This window comes from Polyodon spathula, chromosome 4 (assembly GCF_017654505.1).
Source record: "Polyodon spathula isolate WHYD16114869_AA chromosome 4, ASM1765450v1, whole genome shotgun sequence".
In the NCBI taxonomy this organism is placed as follows: Eukaryota; Metazoa; Chordata; class Actinopteri; order Acipenseriformes; family Polyodontidae; genus Polyodon; species Polyodon spathula.
In genome coordinates, this window is record NC_054537.1 from 12577554 (window position 1) to 12596601 (window position 19048).

At 34.5% G+C, this 19048-nt stretch overlaps 1 protein-coding gene across 2 annotated transcripts; it reads right to left on the bottom strand.

Annotated features, from left to right (window-relative positions):
* Window positions 1-1472: 1472 nt before the first annotated feature.
* Window positions 1473-5882, bottom strand: LOC121314189 (cerebellin-2-like). 2 transcript variants are annotated; one of them, XM_041247198.1, is made up of 4 exons: window positions 5670-5882; window positions 4479-4941; window positions 2911-3030; window positions 1473-2567 (listed from the first exon to the last, which is right to left on the bottom strand). In XM_041247198.1, exons 2-4 carry the CDS (start codon window positions 4764-4766, stop codon window positions 2370-2372), a joined length of 606 nt encoding a protein of 201 aa, XP_041103132.1. In that variant the 5' UTR covers window positions 4767-4941; window positions 5670-5882; the 3' UTR covers window positions 1473-2369. The 2 variants fall into 2 exon arrangements, with proteins under 2 accessions (XP_041103132.1, XP_041103131.1); XM_041247197.1 differs by having other exon boundaries at window positions 4479-4944.
* Between the last annotated feature and the right edge of the window lie 13166 nt (window positions 5883-19048).

The following is a 19048-nucleotide window of genomic DNA, read 5'->3' on the forward strand; positions in this document are numbered from 1 at the left end:
GTACATAATCGAAATAGAGATGGCCAAATACAAAAAAAGATGTATTTTCTTTAAGATGTGGATTTGTAGCTGAAAACATCAGCTGTAGCCAAATATAACTTGTAGCACTCCACTAGTCTTGTAACTACCTTGTTTTCAGCACCAAGGTAACATAGGGTGTTCATATGGAAAATTGCATTAGTTTACTCCTGTAATTTACTTAAATCAAGATTTTCCAATTCAAGTTAGTGTGTAACTTAGGGGTTTGTCTCCTCTAGGCCCAGCATAAACATTCAATTCAATTGAAAAGGTATTAAACAAATCCTAAAGCAATTTCTCCAATATGAATGGCTTTGTTACTAGTTGAAGAAATAAAACCTCAATATTTTGTTTACGCTAAGATTAAGTTTGTAATTTTATTTTAGATTATGTAATTTAAAAAAAAATGCTTTTATTTGGTGTGTGTGTTATATATATATATATATATATATATATATATATATATATATATATATATATATATATATATATATATAAACAGTAATATACCAAACATAATCTTCTTACATAAGGAAAACAGATATTACCCAAATTGTAAACTTGTGCGTGACTTGGGAGGCATGAGCTCCTTCCCCCTTATTTCCTTCTTACCAATATCTGCTAACCCCTATTTAAACCTTAAGCCATGTGCTTGTTCTCTATCTTGTGGTCTTTAGTTTTCCACCATCCTCCCCTCCTCCCCCACTATGCTTTCCTCCTGTATTCTTCCACTCCACCTCTGCAACCTCTGGGAGTAAAGTGAAGCTCCCTTCCCAACCTTAGAAGCCCAGCCACCGCTGATTTCATCCTCCGCAGGGGAAGGTTCTCAGCCAAAAGGGGGAACCCTGGCCAAATCTATCTAACACTGTGATCTTCCCATTTTCTCACCTCTAGATCTCTCTTGGGGGAAGTATTGCTTGCTTCCCAGCCTTGGAGACCAATCGATTCAGTCTCACCTCTGTGACGGTGGCTCTCCGCGAAACAAGGGCAATCTCCTTGCTCATCCTCATTAAAGCACATCTCCTATTATCAATTCCTGAAATCTCTTCCTCTTCAAAGCCCTTGATCTTGACCAGTGAATGAACAGTTAGGTCCAAACACCCAGTTTATCTTAAGTTTTGAGCCATTACTCTTGCCACTTTATTACTTATAATATCATTCAATTATTCATATTTTTCTTCTAAAAATACTGAAGTAGGTATTTTCACTCTGGATATATATCAATAGAGGCATGTTTTGTTCTTTGTTTTGGCCTGTGCACTTCAGTACCAAGGACAGAGGATGAGCTAACAAATAAGCTCCATTAGGTTGACATGTGGCTTATACTGCATTTTCTATGATGTTGAATACTAACTGAAAGGCTATTGTTTAAAATGTGTTCCACTGAGTGTGTTCCTGGTTTATTTGATTTTTTTTTGTAATAATTGAAAAAAAATAGAAACAAACAAACAAATAAAAAATAAGGAACTGTTTATGGTTATTTGTTGGACTCAATTTCTGAATAATTAAAAAAAAAATAAACAAACAATACAGATTTTTTATTATTTTCCCGCATATATGATTATTGTTATGTAGTTCTGTCACAACATACTCAAACATCTGTGACAAAGTCATTGAACAAATATATTAAAGCTATGCACACCCAAAAACGGAGGATAGACAACATTGTGAACATGTAATTATACATTAAGCTAAATGCTTAGCAATATAGTTCTCCAATATATTATGATTTTTCGAGCAACAGTCAGAAATATGATGCCGATTTTTAAACTAACTTTAAATAATATGCTTCTTGTTATTGACACCTATTTCAAACTCAGCATCCATAAACACCACTTTAAACAACACAACAACAAAACAAAATTATCTTCCATTAGTGCAAAATTTGCTTTTGTTTATAAAGCACTTCTTGACACAGGAACGTCCAAATATGCACACACTTTACTGGACTGAAGCCATCTTTTTTTTTTTAAGGCTATACAAACACAAAAGAAAGCATTGAGACACGCAATTCAGGGCTGATTCTTCAGCTGGAACATCTTCACATCACTTTAGTAGTCCACCAAATTGTCTCTGGACAAAAGATCAATGGGTTCCCCAAGAATAAAATCCAGGCATGAGTTTACCTTCACTTGTATGAATTGCACAGGTCGACAAATTCCTTTATCCTAGAGATTACAGTAACCAGAGACTAATTAGAAATGCGGGTTCCAAGGAAACGTCAATATTCACTGTAAATGTATAGTTAGCAAGAAGTCATTCTGCTTCAGTGGCAGTTTTATTAGTTGAGGTCAAATTCTTATGTTCTAACATAAAAGGCAGCCATATGGAATCAAATCCATTGGAGACTTTTAGACAGGAAAAACTAAGAATCCCGAAAAGGTTGAATATTTCCATCCTCCCATTAGGTTACCCCTTTCCAGCTTGAGATACACCTTGTCTCCTCCTTCCATGTGGAGGAGAACACCATTGCTAGCCGCTTCTCTGGTAACATCCTGGTCACCGGCAAACGCAGATATCACTGCGTGTTCATTTTGGATCAGACTGACCTGGATGCACAAAGAGAAGTCGATTTTTGTAATTATAAGTGTGGTAAATATTGTTATGCACAATGTATGTATTTAATTTTGTAAAACAATTAAACACAACGGAAAAACCCTATTAAGTTTGCATTCCCAGGTATTTTCAAGGTTCCCCCGGGAAACAGTTGTAATAGATATACAGTGACGATCAAGCAATTACATGTGATCAAAATAATAATGCTAATAGGCTTACATATGTTTCATATAACAAAACGTGTACTATTAGCTTATGGTTTATGACTCAATATTCTCATATCATACTTTCTCAATAATACCGTATTACAGTGATATGATGTTAAATAGTGCTCACCTGTATTGTCTGCCTGTTGTAGACCTTAACCACATGAAAGCTAAAACTGTATATTCCTCTTCTTGGAGCTACAAATGCACTCGAAGAAAGATCGAAACGATTTCCAACATTAACTAATACCTGAAAAATAGAAATATTGTATTTAAAATGATATCCTCATCATTGAAAGCATTTCTCACACAAAACGCATGTGTACATGGTAATAAGAAATTATAAATAGTAATAGTATATATATATATATATATATATATATTATAGTATATATATATATTATATATATATATATATATACATATATACACACACACAAATATATATATATATATATATATATATATATATATATATATATATATATATATATATATATATATAAACTGCAGTGTATATAAATTGAAGGCACATAAATAAAAGGTTTTTTAAAAATGTACACAAAATGTAAGTTTAAAAGATTTTAAAAAGTATTTCAAAATTTCTGGAGGTTTCAGGCAAAAGCTCTTCAAAGTTTAAAATTTTTTAGATTCTAAAAAAAATATATATATATATATTATCATATATATATATATATATATATATATATATATATATATATATATATATATATATATATATAATATATAAAAGATGAAACTGAATGTATATGTTTTGTTTATTAATATGTATTACTTTTTTGCATAAAGTCTTCCAGATGCAAACATTCTAATTATAAATATGTATTTCAGCTTTAAAAAGTCAGTTGTAATAGCCAATAATAATGACTATACAATTGTGAGAAATAATAAAAGAGAAACAAACTGTCATATACTGTAAAATCGAATATTACATGGGATATTTTGTTTGCCAATCAAATTAGAAGGACACAAGCTAATATTGACATTAACACTTTTTTTTTTTTTTAAACCAATGTATTTTATATCAGATTGAGAAGCAAACTACAAAACAGTATGCATGTAGAAAACGAAAGAGATGTTGAACGATATTTTACCACTTGTGATAAAACTATATATTTTTTTAGTTAAATAAAATAAAAATCTTACACTCTCCAGCTATTGGCTCCTAAGAAATGCGTAGGATGTAACATTACACTTAGTTCACACCTAATACTGAAAAAACAACTTTCACTGTATAACAAGCTGTATACAGACATTAGCACGAGATACTGATGAAACCATTTTAGTCCGTGATAATGGTAGATTTTAAGAATATAAATAACATATCTAGCTTTTCCAATTACATTTTTAAATCTAGAGTAAACTATTACATTAACTTGTGTCCAGATCAGAGGTAGTCATTCAGAATAAATTTGGTTTGCTTTTTTCTACAGCACGAAACTTCCAGTAAAATAAAATACAAATATAAATAAAAACCTCTTCATTGGAAATGTGCCTTAGCTAAAAAAAACAAAGAAAGTGGCTCGTGAGCTAGGCTATATGTTAATTGTACTTTCGTTTCTCAGTGTTATTTGGCTTAATTACAGTGTGTTCTATCTATAATAGGCTCTACCCAGTCTGTCTATGCCGTTTATTTTCTTTATAAAGTTATTAAAGGATTGTTAAGTAAAATCTGACCTGGTCGAAGTAGATGGTCATGGTTTTGTTGCTCATTTCAGACGGTTCGTGGTTGGTGTTCCTAACCGCAGAAAAAGCCACTTTGGCGCTGCCAGACCGCACTGAAATCCCAAGCGAGGAGGTGACCCCGCCGTCTGAGGACGGGCTCGAGTCACACACCACTAAGCATTTTCCTTCCAAAACGATCGGCTCCGTTTCATTCTGTCCCAGGGAAAAAGTAACGCCATATCCCAGGAGAATGGCCACAGCCAGCATGGTACAATGTCCAGGGCAACTTACTGGCACCATGATCAGGACGAGAATCCTGTGCACACTGATCTCAAGGAGCCCCTTGGAGGTTTGTTCTGTCTCGATCACCTGCTTCAGCCTAACCCCCTCTCTCGCTCTCTCTCTCTCACTCTCTCTCTCTCTATCGCTCAGTGGGTAAAAAAAGATGGTTTGCAGATTACTCGCGTGACAAAACCTGCTAATTAGACAAAACATTATATTATTATTCACGTCCGTGTCCCACATATCACTCAACACACCAGACCTGCTTCAAAAGCCATGCTACAGATAGGCGCATTAGGTGTTGCTTGTGTTCATTAAGGCGTGTTAATTGGGTTTATTGTTGAGATTCAGAAGAGCACAAGTCAAAATGCATCTATAAAAGAGGTATTTGTTGCGGTGATTGTTTCTTGAGATTTGGTGAGAAATGATACTGCTATTGACAAAGTACCTTATTGAATAAATGCAAGCATGTTTTAGTCGTAGTTATATCAATAATAACAATTGTAACACAAACTGTAATATAGCCTAAGCTTTTAAAAATGTATTAAATCAACTTTATATTATCAATCCAAGTCTACTATAATGTTTCTATCCAGGTAAGTACACAAATAAATGAAATAATAACATGAATAATAATAATAATAATAATAATAATAATAATAATAATAATAATAATAATAATTTACAGTAAAACCGATACCTAGGCTAAAAGAAAGCCTTAGAGGCACCACCAATCTAATCGAGGCACTGCCAGTATCTGTACACTCTCCTGTTGATATCACTTTCAAACATTAATGTAACTAACAGTATAAAGTTATTGACATGTTTAATAATTGGTAAGTTTCATACATGAAAAAATAAATAAATAATAAATACATAAAAAATAAAAAAATAAAAAGATATAATCAAATCTGAGTTTACCTTGCTGATCCATAGCTTCAAATATGGGACCGCTGCATGCTTGCTTTTGAATAGCAGGAATATTCAGAGATGAGACTGCTGACAGAAAGGAATCGCCTCTTGCCTCTCCCGCCCATTCTTTATATCCAAGTGCAGCTCTAATTTAAGTGCCAAGCAGGAATCACCAGACAACACCAAGAACACAGTCAGCTCCCCGCTGTACAAACGGCATTGTTTACTGAACCAGGGGCGACCAAGTCCACAGTATTCCAGGAATCAATTAACTAGGTCGTTCATCTGTTGTCACTGTTTTGGAAAATGTCAAAGTGAGAACCTTTTCATTATTTATTGCAGTAGCCTACCTCCGGTACATTTGCAAATAATGCAATAGGAATGCTAAGTATGTTATAGGATTTATTTAAAGGAAATTTAATTGGAATCTTTAAAAACAAATATAACTTAAACATAATTGAAGTTAACTGATCCTCGAAAGGGAATACTTGTGCACCACCCAGTGGCTAAAATGTGTCAAATTAAATCCCCTTATAAAAGTTACCACGACAAATTTGCCAAGCTTTTCCCAAACTAATACGTTTTTACAATGCTTGTTCATAGTATTGTACCTACATTTACATGGCTTACCTCTGATTCACCACGATTGTAAAGTGTTTTTACTCTGCTTTCCACTGTTCAGTTGAGATCCCTCTGTCTCTCTATTGCATAATTTAAAGATTGGAAACCACTTTGTTAAAACAGCTGGACAAGCCATGAGGCATTGTTGTCTTATAAAAAAAAAAAAAAATGAAAATAGATTTTTCTGCAGACGTGCCATCAACATATACTGTAGGTATGCTTTACTGTAGTGGAATCTAATTTAGTAACCTTTCTGTTATGCATCATTTTCCACAGATTAAACTGTAAACACAATCAGCTATTCACTATGAAATCCCTGTTTGCTGAAAATCTAGATCCCAGGCAACACTTGAGCAGTATATGCAACTATAATATTGCTTTCATCGCTGCAAAGTATTGATTGGCTTGTATTGGTAGATAATAAAATTAATGTGGGCCAAATGTCTTTGTTTAGTATTTATTGTCCAATAGATGTGAACTACATTGAAAAATACAACAAGTCAAAATGAAAAAGCACTGCACTGATTTTAAATTTGGTTCATAGGTGGTGACATTCCAGCAGGCATCTACTGTGTATTAATGCCTGCAGTAGCTGGGCTGATGATACTGAATCATTTTCTAATTGGAAATAAAGGAAGCATAGTTACAATAATAGGAATACAAATATAGAGCTACCTTGTTATAAGGTGACCCGCTACACAACACTACCCTTGATACAGCAGTATGGCCAGCCATTTGCCACTGTAATGCTTGCTACAAGAAGGAAAACAAATAGTAAATAAGTGATATTCACCCTCCCCTAGCAGAAACATAAAAACCAGATCACCATGACATACATCCACAGAATACACCCAATAACTTGTTCTAAAGAAAGTCCTTAGCAATTTTCATCAGAAGTTGATACATGTAAAAAAAGATGTTACATACAGATAGACAGACAGTCAGACAGATAGAGAGTATTTATTGTCTCTATATTCTGATAATAACAATAACCTGCGCTAAATAATTTGTTTTAGCAAATGTAATCACAAGTATTTCTCTTTACATTTTTATGTATATGAACATGTAAATCCCAACACAAATATTCTGTTTTCTTGTTGTACTCAGTTTAACCTTGCAATTGTGAAATCTGGCCAGACTGGCATATGCATTAAGACAGCAGTACCTTTTACATGTATGCATGCTGACATGTAACCCAGTTTTTTTGTTGGTTGTTTTGTACTGCACAGAGCTGTGTAAGAATTTGTACTTATGAACTGCTTAAAACTATATTTTGTATACATTTGAAGAGGCAGAACTAAAGCCAGACGTGTTTATAGAAAAAAATAAATAAGAAGAATTCTGTTTTTACAGTGCAGCGCAGAATATTATCGCATCCATTAAATAACAAGGATCTTTATTTAGGTTTTTTGCAATAAATATATCCCTGATATTCATTTTCATTGGGATTTTGAATCCTGTTATCCTGCAATAAAGCAGTTTGGTTCACCAGGCTTGAGCAATAGCTATGTCAGAGGTCTGGAGTGTAGTAGGGTTTGGGCTGGGGAAGTCCCCTTTCTGTCCAGTGTGAAGTGTCCTTCAAGAACTGGCCAGCTTTGATGGCCCTCGGAGACAGCTTTGTGAACGTGGCTGAGGGGAGGTAGCAACAGACAAAATCGAATGCTCAGAATGGATGAAAATTCCTCTGCCTCCTGAACCATGGCAAATAAACACATGTCTAAAGGGTTTACAGCAGCAGAAGCTGTTTGCAGAGCCAAATGATCAGATTCATTCACACATAATTGACATTAAAAAAAAAAAAAAAAGAATACAGAAGAATATCTTGTTGTACAAAAACTGTAGCTTGTAACAGTTTGGTGTCAGCCCATTCAGTTGAATGGAAAGGCAAGGACTGGATGTGAACTGATTAACTCACATTTAGTAGGTGTGTTATGTAGGCTTGTAGGTGTCTTATGCTGATGTCAGTATTATTAACTTATCAGCAGCTAGGCGGAGATGTATTAAGCTACAGAGTACATATTGTGTCTCTCTCACTGCTATGCTCCTCAACTACATTTCAGATTTTTTTTGTGCGTAAGAATGTTTTATTGTGTTTTGTGTATTTTTAAAAATAATCATAAACAAGCGATTCAACTGGAAGACTTGTTCCTTATTGGTACTTTAGCACAGCTAGTAATGTTGCTTGAGCCAAACTTGTCACATGCATCTCAGCAGGGGAAGCCTCTTCCTCCTATTTTACAAGTTTTGGTCACTTTAAGATTCATGGTGACTGGAAATTTTCATCGGGAGAATGGGGATTTCTTGGGTGCCAGGGAACCAACAGTATGTAGAATTGTGCATAAAGTCTGCCATGCAATATGCCTGCTGATATCGCAATACATTAATTTTCCTGATGCCATTGAACAAGAACTGTACAAAACACAGTTTTATGAATATGGTAACTTCCCTGGTGTTGTTGGCTGCATGGTTTCATGTTGGGTGTCATATTCCAATTAGGCGCTCAGCAGTGCCAGATTATAAAGAATAGAGAAACAGCAAAAAATGTTTTTTAATCTATTGTGGCAGACAGCAGCAACTTGGTTGGATTGGCTTATTGCGATGCTTTTGTGCTTCAACACTTTTCCAGTTAGGTTAAAAAATGTGTTAGTATAAGAGCAAGATACATGTTTTTCACCCAGCCATTAATTTATTCACAAGTCCACATACTGTGCTGAGATGTGTCAACAATGCTTACACAGGATCTTTCATGTGAGAAGCCTTGATGGGTACATTCCCTTCACATGTTTTCATGTTTTTTTCCTCCTCCTTGATGGAAAGTTCAGCATTTCGTGCTCTTCTTTAAGATATTTCAGTTTGTACTGATGAAATTCGATTGCCAGTGTTTCATGCATGGTCATTCTTTTGTCTTTTGACTATTTATTGTGAGTGGTACTGATGGATTGGGTGTGTTCCCCCCCACCCCCCCCCCCCCCCCCCCCCCCCCTCCTTCGTCGTCACAATGACTTCTGGTAGAGACCATTCTTATCGGAATAGGCTAGAATTAGGAAGTTTTTTAAGAAGAAAACGCTAAATGGCTACAGAATATTATAAAAAAGTTGTTAGGCGGTAGACACTAACGGCTGATACTTATCTTTAGATTTAAGACAGTCAAAATGTAAGTTAGGTCTAATTGTATGAAAGCATTACAGTTTAACTAGCCACTTTTTGATTCCATATTAAATCACACACACGCACATATATATATATATATATATATATATATATAATATATATATATATATATATATATATATATATATATATATATATATGCCTCACGGTGAGTGAAAATAAGTAAACGGAGTGCCACTCACTTTTGTTCGTTTTGCTCCTTTACAAACACAGACCTGACACAAAATTGAGGTTCAGCACTAAGTGCGTTTCACAATTGATCTTGCGCACGTTTCAAATAAACAAAAACAAAATAAATGCCTAGCTCTTTTCGAGCAATAACTAAACATTCAGGATCACCTTGACTATACACCGGACAACTAAGCTGTTTACCGGTAGACATAAACACACAGTTTGGTACTACACACAGAACCATACACACAGTACTTACATTCTTGACTACTTGGAAACAAAGCGCACCCTTCTGCTTCCTTCTACTCCATTATACTCAGCAGCCCAAAACAGACTGGCTGTCTTCATTTTAAACTGTGCATCTGGATTTAATTTACAATGACTGCCCGGTGCAGGTGATAATTAACAATTAAATACATTTATACTTGTTTTTGGCAGGGAGGATTTTAACCCCCTTCCCTTATATATATATATATATATATATATATATATATATATATATATATATATATATATATATATATATATATATAACACAATTCATAATAGGAATAATAATCTAATCTAAAATACAAATATACTGTTGTAGAAGATTTTATCTTTGTCTGTCAAAAAGTTTTATGGAATAAAGCATTGAGTATTCATGAATGTATGTCCTGCAGTCTTGGACCTATAAGTCAATTTATTAGTCTTTTGTTTGAGTCATTCCCTATGGAAACAATTGCATTAGAGAGACCTGCACCATAAATATTTTCTCAAAAAGGAATGCAATTTCTAGATTGTGCGTGTACAAACAAATAAGATCACTGATGTACCAAAATATGCAAGTGTGAATGTATTTTTGTTTTATATTTTCTAGCGATCCTGGGGGCAGTTTAGCCCTCACAGAGCCATGCAGTTCGGTCACTCATTTCCAGCTTGATAGCAGAGGTATCCGCAGGCAGCTGAGGGTGTTTGTTGGATCAGTATTTATGAAGAGGCCCTTGCTAAATGAATCCATGTGGTTTGTTTTTGTGTTATTGGGCTGCTTTGGATTTCATACTAGAATACAGGAGGATTTGGTATCAAACGCCATTGGTGATTTACCGTGATAGCCATCAAAGCGGGGGGTGAACTCTGTAGAGGAGAGATTCTGGAACCAGGTGGGGAGCTAAGGGGGTTGTGAATGAATGTAGAGTGTGCTGAAGTGTATCATCACTGAGTTTCCTGCATTATGGCCCGTGCGCTTCGTGTTTTAAACAGTCCGGCTGGTGACTCAATTAAAGGGTCCTTGGTCGGGGGGAGGCACACTATGGTGGGTTTTCCAAAAAGCACCGTTCTTTGCCTCCTTCTTTTTGTTATTCTTTTCTGCACATTACACAGCAGTGCTGGACCCCATTCTCTGACAATATACAATGGTTTTAAAGGATTTGATTTTTAGATTGAATAAAGAGAAATGAATACAAAATAAAATCAATCAACTATAAAAATGATAAACAGCATCGGCATATTACTTTGTTATTGTTTACCAACCAGCCCCCACTTCTGTTTTGAAAAAGCTTGACATTAATACGATAGAACATGTATATGTAAGCTCCCTTGTGATTGCTTCATACATATTATGATCTGTATTTACTTTGGCTTCCTCTGAATGTTAGGCTGGAGGTTGGCTCTGTGGAGACATTCATTTTAAAATAGATTTTGTGTGTCTTATTTATATATCTTGCTCCAATTTATGGAATACTTTGCCTGATAATGTTAAAGCTGCAAGCTCTCTACCAACATTTAAGACGTAGCTTTTATCTTTATTAAGATTCTCTGTTAGTTGTTGGTACCATGATGGTAATAAATCCAATTTACTTTCCAATTTACCATAGGATTTGGGGATTTTGTTATGGTAATCCATGCCATGGTAAATTTTTGTAAGGGAATGGCAATTTAATAATGTAATCTAATATGTAGATTTGGGCTGTATTAAAAGAGAAAATCAGAGAGAGAATCAAGGGAACATGATCAAGAATTACCATCCCATTGGAACAGAAGGTGTCTATTAACATACCTACTACTCATACTTAATTTCACAATTTAGCACTTTTTAGACATAGTCTTATTTCCATCTGGAAACAGTGCTATACAAACTGTTACAAGAGCGCTAGAACATAAAGATTACCATGAGGGTCCGCAGGCACAAGAGCAAGCTTTCTGAGACATCTTGTATTCAGCAAAATTTCCATGTATTGTGGACAAAGACTTTATAAAACCACATAAGTCCAAGATCACTAGTACACTACCTGAGGTTTGAATTAGTAGTTGTAGGAGATGGGAAGCAGCTGTTCCGTGTCGCATTGAATTCTGAGCTGAGAAAGCTAAGCTGTTAATTGGGAAAAGAAAGGGGCTTGCTAAGGTGATGTTAGCTGTATAAAATGGTTTCCTTCACAGTATTTCTTCTTGTTTCCTGACTGCTGTCAAAAAAAGGTGCTTCGAAAGAGCAAGTGTTTTAAACTATGTAATGTGAAGTAAGTATCTGTACCTTTCCCTGAGGCTTTTTCAATACAATATTTAACTGACTGTCTCCCATTGTTCTATGTCTTTATTAAAAGCTTATAAACAAACCTTGTATAGCACATTACAAGACCAGATATAGTACAGTATGCGTTGATGAAATGCATGTTTCCATTTACAATTGGAGCTGACTAAAATCTAATCAATACTACATGGAAATGCATCTAGAATGATACTGTTTGGAGGTACAGAACAATTACAATGGCCTGTGTTTTACTGGAGAGATATCATTGAAATTATATTTGTAATCTCTGATCTGTCCCCTGCAGCCTGAGTATTTCCGAGTCACCAAAATAGGTTTTCGGCACAACAGCATCATCTAGTGAGTACATGTTTATTTTGTTAAACTGGATAATATAGGTTTGCAGCAGATGTTTAATATACAAAAATACTGAATGATTGACTCTAGAGAAGCGTTTTTTTTTTTTTTTTTTTTGTCAAAGCAGTATTGGAACTGTAAAGCAGTATTGGAACTGTAATATCTGGTACAGCAGTTACCTAAAATTCAGTTTTATGTTCCAAAAATAAAAATGAACCAGATGTTGCCATGTATTTTCATATTTTGAAATGTTACTTGGAGGCGTGTCATTTGAGACTGGTGCATGTGTATTTTCCTGAAAGCATCTTGTGCTTACATTTTTTTATTGCTGCTCTAAGTTCAACAGATGCCTTCACATACCCTCAGATTCTGAAACTTTAATTAGCTTGGGCTAAAGTATGTCTGGACCAAGTTCCATTATCATTATTGAATAAGCACTTATTTAGACATGTGTGAAAACACAGCATGACATATGAGAAACAGACAATATGCCAGTGTCCATATGCCCTCAGTAACTTGTGCTGAAAAATGTCCTTTGCAAGTCCCATCACATCCCATGGAATAGTAACTACTGTCTATATGAATGTAATGTATAGATACAGTAGAGACATATTTAATGATGTTACAATGTACAGTAAATTCACTATAAAAAAGGTTTTTTGTAATTATAACAACTGGGAATACTGAGAAAATGCAAGTTTTGCCTACATATTGCAATATAATCTACTATTTCAAAATATGAGAACCAAGAACCAGAGATCAAACTGGTCATTCAACAGTAGATTTCTTAATAGCCAGATAATAGTTATATGGGTTTATGGTCTGGTATCATAGCCTATTTAAGCAAAATAAATGTTATTACAATGACTAATACAACCTTAATACAAATATAATATCAAATAGGTCTGAAAAACAGAATACAGTACTGTACATCAGTATATGTTTTACTGTCAAGGTCAGAAGGATGTTAGAATTAGAATTATAGCACAGTGTAATTAATCCTTTTTGAGATGACTCTGTCTCAGAATTAAAATGACTTTAATAGCAACATTTAATGTATACACTCTTTTGAGGCACATATTTATGTTCACAAATATCCATGAACTATAGAATACTCTAAATAATTCTATGTTACTAATACCATTTTTACTCCATATTAATTAAAAGGAAAATCATTTGCTAGTTCAAACATTTTCCTTACTGGTTTTACATATACTTTTTTAGGTTGTAGTTTGTTGGGTTATCAGTTTTATATTGCTGATGCAGATCTGACCATGGCAGCTTATCATGGTGGTCATAACATGTAGTGACAGTATAGCCCTTGTGTATGTCTTGTGTCTTCAATAAACTGAAAATGAAATCAATTTTAATTCAGCGGAGATGTAAATTATTGTCATTATTTTTTATGAACAAACTAGCAATTACAAAACATTTTTTCTCCATAACATTTTTTTTTTTTTTTTTTTATCTAACAATGTCAAGAGATATTGCATCCAAAATAAAGCATAAACGAAATAGACTAACAACAACCCGTTCATCCTTTAAGGGGTAAACAGAAAAAGTGCATCATTTTTACAGCATAAAGCACAAGGTTGTCACATCAATAAAATAGAAAAAAGAAAACTGAATCACCAATTTTGACAATTTCAAAAAAATATATTTTAAAGTATCTTAATCACAACAACCTAAACTGCACTTCTCACTTCAATTGACAAATGTTGCGCAGTTGCTGGTGACTGACCAGTGAGGCAGAAGATTCCCCAGAGCAGAGACTGACCCAAGGCTTATAGGAGGCCATGTAACAACTCACACATCAAATATCGAATTGGGAGTGTAGTAGGGCCAAGATTACTAGACCTGAGGCCCTTTCTGCCCTAAGAAGAGTCTGTTCTTCAATCAAGTGTTAAGACTGGCAATATTGAGGACGTCATGGCTATTTACTTTGACAGCAAGCAAAACAAATTAGCTGCTGAGAATGCCATCCACTAAACAGTGTCGTCATGCTTTAGGCACAGCATGTTTAACGGTTTTATTGTAGACAAATTTAGCGAGCTTACTTACCAAGTTGAAACTATGGATGCTGAAAAAGTACAGCTTCCTTGCTGTGCTCATTGTTCAAACAGCCCAGACCTGGTCTCTAGTTTGGCTTCACTTGAACATTTGCTACCATGAGCCCCTGCATGCTTCCACACAAATGCACATATGTCCCAAAATGTGTTTGACAATAGGGAATTTGCTCAGTAATTTCCCCATGTGTATACAATCTACTGTGACAAGTTTTGGTATTTCTTGTTTTTAACCAATCCTGTGCTGGCTCTGTATTATTTCACTTTTCTATGACATTACTTAATATACCACCATAAACTGTAAATAGCAAGTAGCAGGGATCCAAAAAGTATAACGTTAAACGTCCCCATGTCTTGCTAAAACTGTTTAAATAAAATACCTGTAATTTCTCTTTTCATTGTTAACATCCTGACAACTTTTTACACTTAAAGTCTGTTTGAAAACTCTTTTCACAATGTCTGCTCTAGTGCACTGATAGTGTCAGGATTATTGCCCACATTGTCAAACAGGTAAAACGACAATAGAGATCCATGATGTGGTACGGAACAGAAAAGCCAGAGCACTTATTGTTATGGTTTTTTTTTTTTTTTTTTTTTTTTTTGCTTTTTTAATTGCTCTTTCTGCAGTGATTTAGAGGACAGATCTCAAACCCGAGTGCACTGGAGCAGATATTTTGAAAATAGCTTTGAAACAGACTTTAAAGTTATGTATAAAAAGTTGAAAAGAAAAATTACAGATACATAATTTAAACAGTGAGGATTTGTAACATTATATTTTTTGGAACACTGCTACTTACTCTTTAACAAGGGGAGAATGTATATTTCCAAATGGCAATCAATTTAGGAATTGATTACTGTGTAACTGCCAAAGTCACTCAGCTGTGTTCCTGTGCTGCAGATTGCTGTGAATAATGTCAAGCTCACTAATCACAAAGTCACACATTCACATGTAAGAATTTAGACTACTTTTCCTCACAAGCAGTATGTGTGATTATGATGACAAACAAACAAAAAAAAAATCAAAGGGGAGTAAATGCAGTAATTGGGGAAAGAAAGTGTCCTTTAAAGATATCACACTGTCACTTAAAGAACCTTCTTGCCCACAAAAGATGTGTTTATTTTCAGTGACTGGAAAAACAGTTTATTTCCAATGCTGGTATTCATAAGGAATTAATGTAGCCTGCTTGAATACAAGAAGGAAAAAAAAAAAAAAAAGATTTAAATCCATTAGTTACAACATTTAATTAAAGGTTCTGGTATTCTGGTATATATATTTATATATATATATAATATGATAATATATATATATAATATCTATATATATATATATATATTATAGTATGTTTCGTAAGGATTCCATCGGTCACATAGTGTAAGGGGCATGTCAAATAAGATAATGTGGAAATGTGAAGAAAAAAAAAAAAAAAGATCTGTATTACTGATATGTTCAGAACTTAAAAACATTGTGTCTGAGGAAAAGGTTCATTTCTACCGGACACCCACCTCATAAACAAAAGATTATAGAATATAACAGGACACCACCTCTAAGTCTTTATCATCCGGAAAACAAAAAAGTCATAATACCTCAATATCACAGCCATCTTAGGGTACAAGTCAAAGTGAAGGGAGCTGTTAAATTTTCCCCATAACACTGAAAATTGTCATCTACAATGGTTTATAAGACAAGCTTCTCACAGGTGGAGGTTGGATGTAAATGCGGGACCTCCCGCTCTGAAGCAAAGCACTGATACCGTTGTACAGGAGTATATATCAGGCTTATGTCTTCATGTTTTAGGTTGTGTCACCTACCAGCCCTGATCCCAACCACGGTGCACGCTAAACTCTTCCCTGCCAGCCTCAGCTCACAGGCTACAGGCTTCCAAGTGCATGACGGGGTACCTGCATCCACTTCTGACACCAGTGTGGTGAACCTCCATTCCCGCAGGCAGGAGCTTCTCACAGACGGAGGTGGGACGCGATCCTGGAGCCTCCCGCTTTGAAGCATAGCGCCAATGCTGCTGTTTTAGATTGCATCACCTACCAGCCCTGTCCCCTACCTGCATGCACGCTACACTATGTTTAGTCAGTCACAGTTTTAAACTGAATAGGAATATTGTGTGGCTCCCAAGTAAGTTTGCTTAAATGTGTTTTTCTATTAATCCATGAGACCATCAGTTAATCAGCAGCGTCATAGACATTTGTAGCCATTAATGATATTTATATTAGAATCCCTGGTGAAAAGCAGTTATCCCAATGGTGGTGTCATAATTTTTTTTTTTGTTGTCTAGCCAGTAAGCTTTGTTGCCATTCACAGTTCAGCTACTTTTTTGAAGTCTGACACCTGTGCAGTACAATAGCCTTTCTGACATTTCCATTTGCTAAACTTTCTGACATTTTCATAAAATACTTTTTTGACATTTACCACTGGCTCTAGGCAAGAAGCACTGGCTTATCATTAGGTTAATCATCTCCTTTAAAATCTGGTGACTGAATCCCTAAAGAATAGCCCCACATTACATACCGTTATGCTGAAAACATAATGTGAAGAAGATACCTTTCTAGAAATCCTGGCATGGAGATTTTTTTTGTTTTTGTTTTTGCTTTTTTTAAATGTATTTATTCATCCTGCCGAAAGCAGCTAGAGACGTGACAGGGGTATAAATTATGTATTATTAAATTAAATAATGTACTCAAGACAAATGTCTTTATGAAAATGCCTTACAAGTCCTTGAAAGAAAGGCTTGCAAACAGAGATTTAGTTAACCTAGCAGTAGATTATATTTAAAACTAAAGTAAATATGCATTCTGAGAAGCTGCACAAATGGTATGGCTTTCCAGCAGTATCAAATCAAAAATTCCTTAAATTTAAGAGAACATGTACAGTATTTTATAATGTCTGCACCGTGCCCAAATATGTATTTATGTAGATGCATATAGACGTATACAAGCCCTTTTAGTTGTTGTGGGCAGTCTATAGAATAGATTCATTTTACCTTTTAGAATAATAATAATGGGTACTTCAAGAACCTTAAAAAAATGACAATTAACAAATGGCAATATTATTATTATTTTTTTTTTTATAGTTCTTTTGGAACTTAGAAAATCTAAATCATTGAGCTGATGCCTGAATACAGACTCAGGTTTACATTGGTTTAAGACAAGACTTAATAATCATGCCAGACTACATAATCGACAGGTCTCTGGTTGTAGGGGTTCCACACCATTATTTTCAATAGGGATGTTGCCCATACTTTACACCGGTATGTCAATTTATTTTAAATAATAAATATACAATAAAAAGTACACAAATCTGTGTATTTTCTTATGTTTATCGTTTGTTGTACTTTGATATGATATAATGCCTATTTTATATTTCATTCAAAATGTTGTGTTATTGCTTTCTAAAATATGAATCTGCAAGCATGCTGTGTAAAAGCAACTTGAAAGCTGTCTTTTAAAAAAAAGTAACCAGTACCTGATGCAGGTTCTACAAGTCTTTCATACCACATTACAATGCCAATACCATTTTATTATAGTTTTAGTATAGTTGTTCTTTTTTTATAAACCAACAGTTATTTAGCTAAGGCAGAGCGTAAAATTTACATTTAATTTGTCCCCTAGTGTAGTACTAAATATCCTGTTTTAAGTTAACAATATTCAAATACATTTCAAACAATCTGTAGGGAATCTACATCTGTAATCTGTAGAGACTGCAAGGTCACAGAATGTGAGATTTATGTGATTAATAGAACTTTGTTAGCTGCACTGAATTGTTCTGGAGGGATTTGTGACCGTTCCTCATATTCCTTCAGGTAAATTGGGAGTTGCCTCTCGGAAGCAACTGCGGCAGCTGTCTTTCACACTGTGACTGAAACTAACTTACAACAAGGGAGCCTTAATGTAGCCTTTAGATTCATTATTATTATTATTATTATTATTATTATTATTATTATTATTATTATTATTATTATTTCAAAATCCTGGTATACAATCCAATAAAATACCTGATCTCCAGAGACTTGAAACTAAAAGCCAAAACAAGAACAGCTGTGCTGGGATACAAATACAGAAAGAAAAATAAAAATCAAATAATTTATGTATCATTTGAATCATACATGCCATCTTTGGTGTATGGATGTCCTGGTAATTCTGTTTTGTTTTTTGTTCTGTTTATTCACGAATGTTTAAATAAAAAGTACTAAAAACTTGCAGTCTCCAAGACAATACCATCACATGAACAAAAAGTATACAGTGCTTTTCAGTACACCAAAATGTATTGTAGTACAAAACACCATAGGTGCCGACCGAAGTATTCACTAGGTAATGATTGGATTTTATGTAAAAAATCGGCACTCATTTTGAGATAAATTCATAACCGGACTGAACCTGATAAAATAAAATAAAACACCTTTGAGAGCGCTAGCAACAACAAAAATGTTTAGTTCAAACTATGTTCACAATGCGCATGCCCACGGCAGGTTCAACTGTTGAGGGAGTTT

Coding starts and splice junctions, on each gene's coding strand:
- LOC121314189 (XM_041247198.1), bottom strand. CDS start 4,766: ATGGTGCCAGTAAGTTGCCCTGGACATTGTACCATGCTGGCTGTGGCC. Junction 3,031..4,478: donor TGACCATCTACTTCGACCAG/GTCAGATTTTAC, acceptor TCTATTTTTCAG/GTATTAGTTAATGTTGGAAA. Junction 2,568..2,910: donor ACAACAGGCAGACAATACAG/GTGAGCACTATT, acceptor TTGTGCATCCAG/GTCAGTCTGATCCAAAATGA.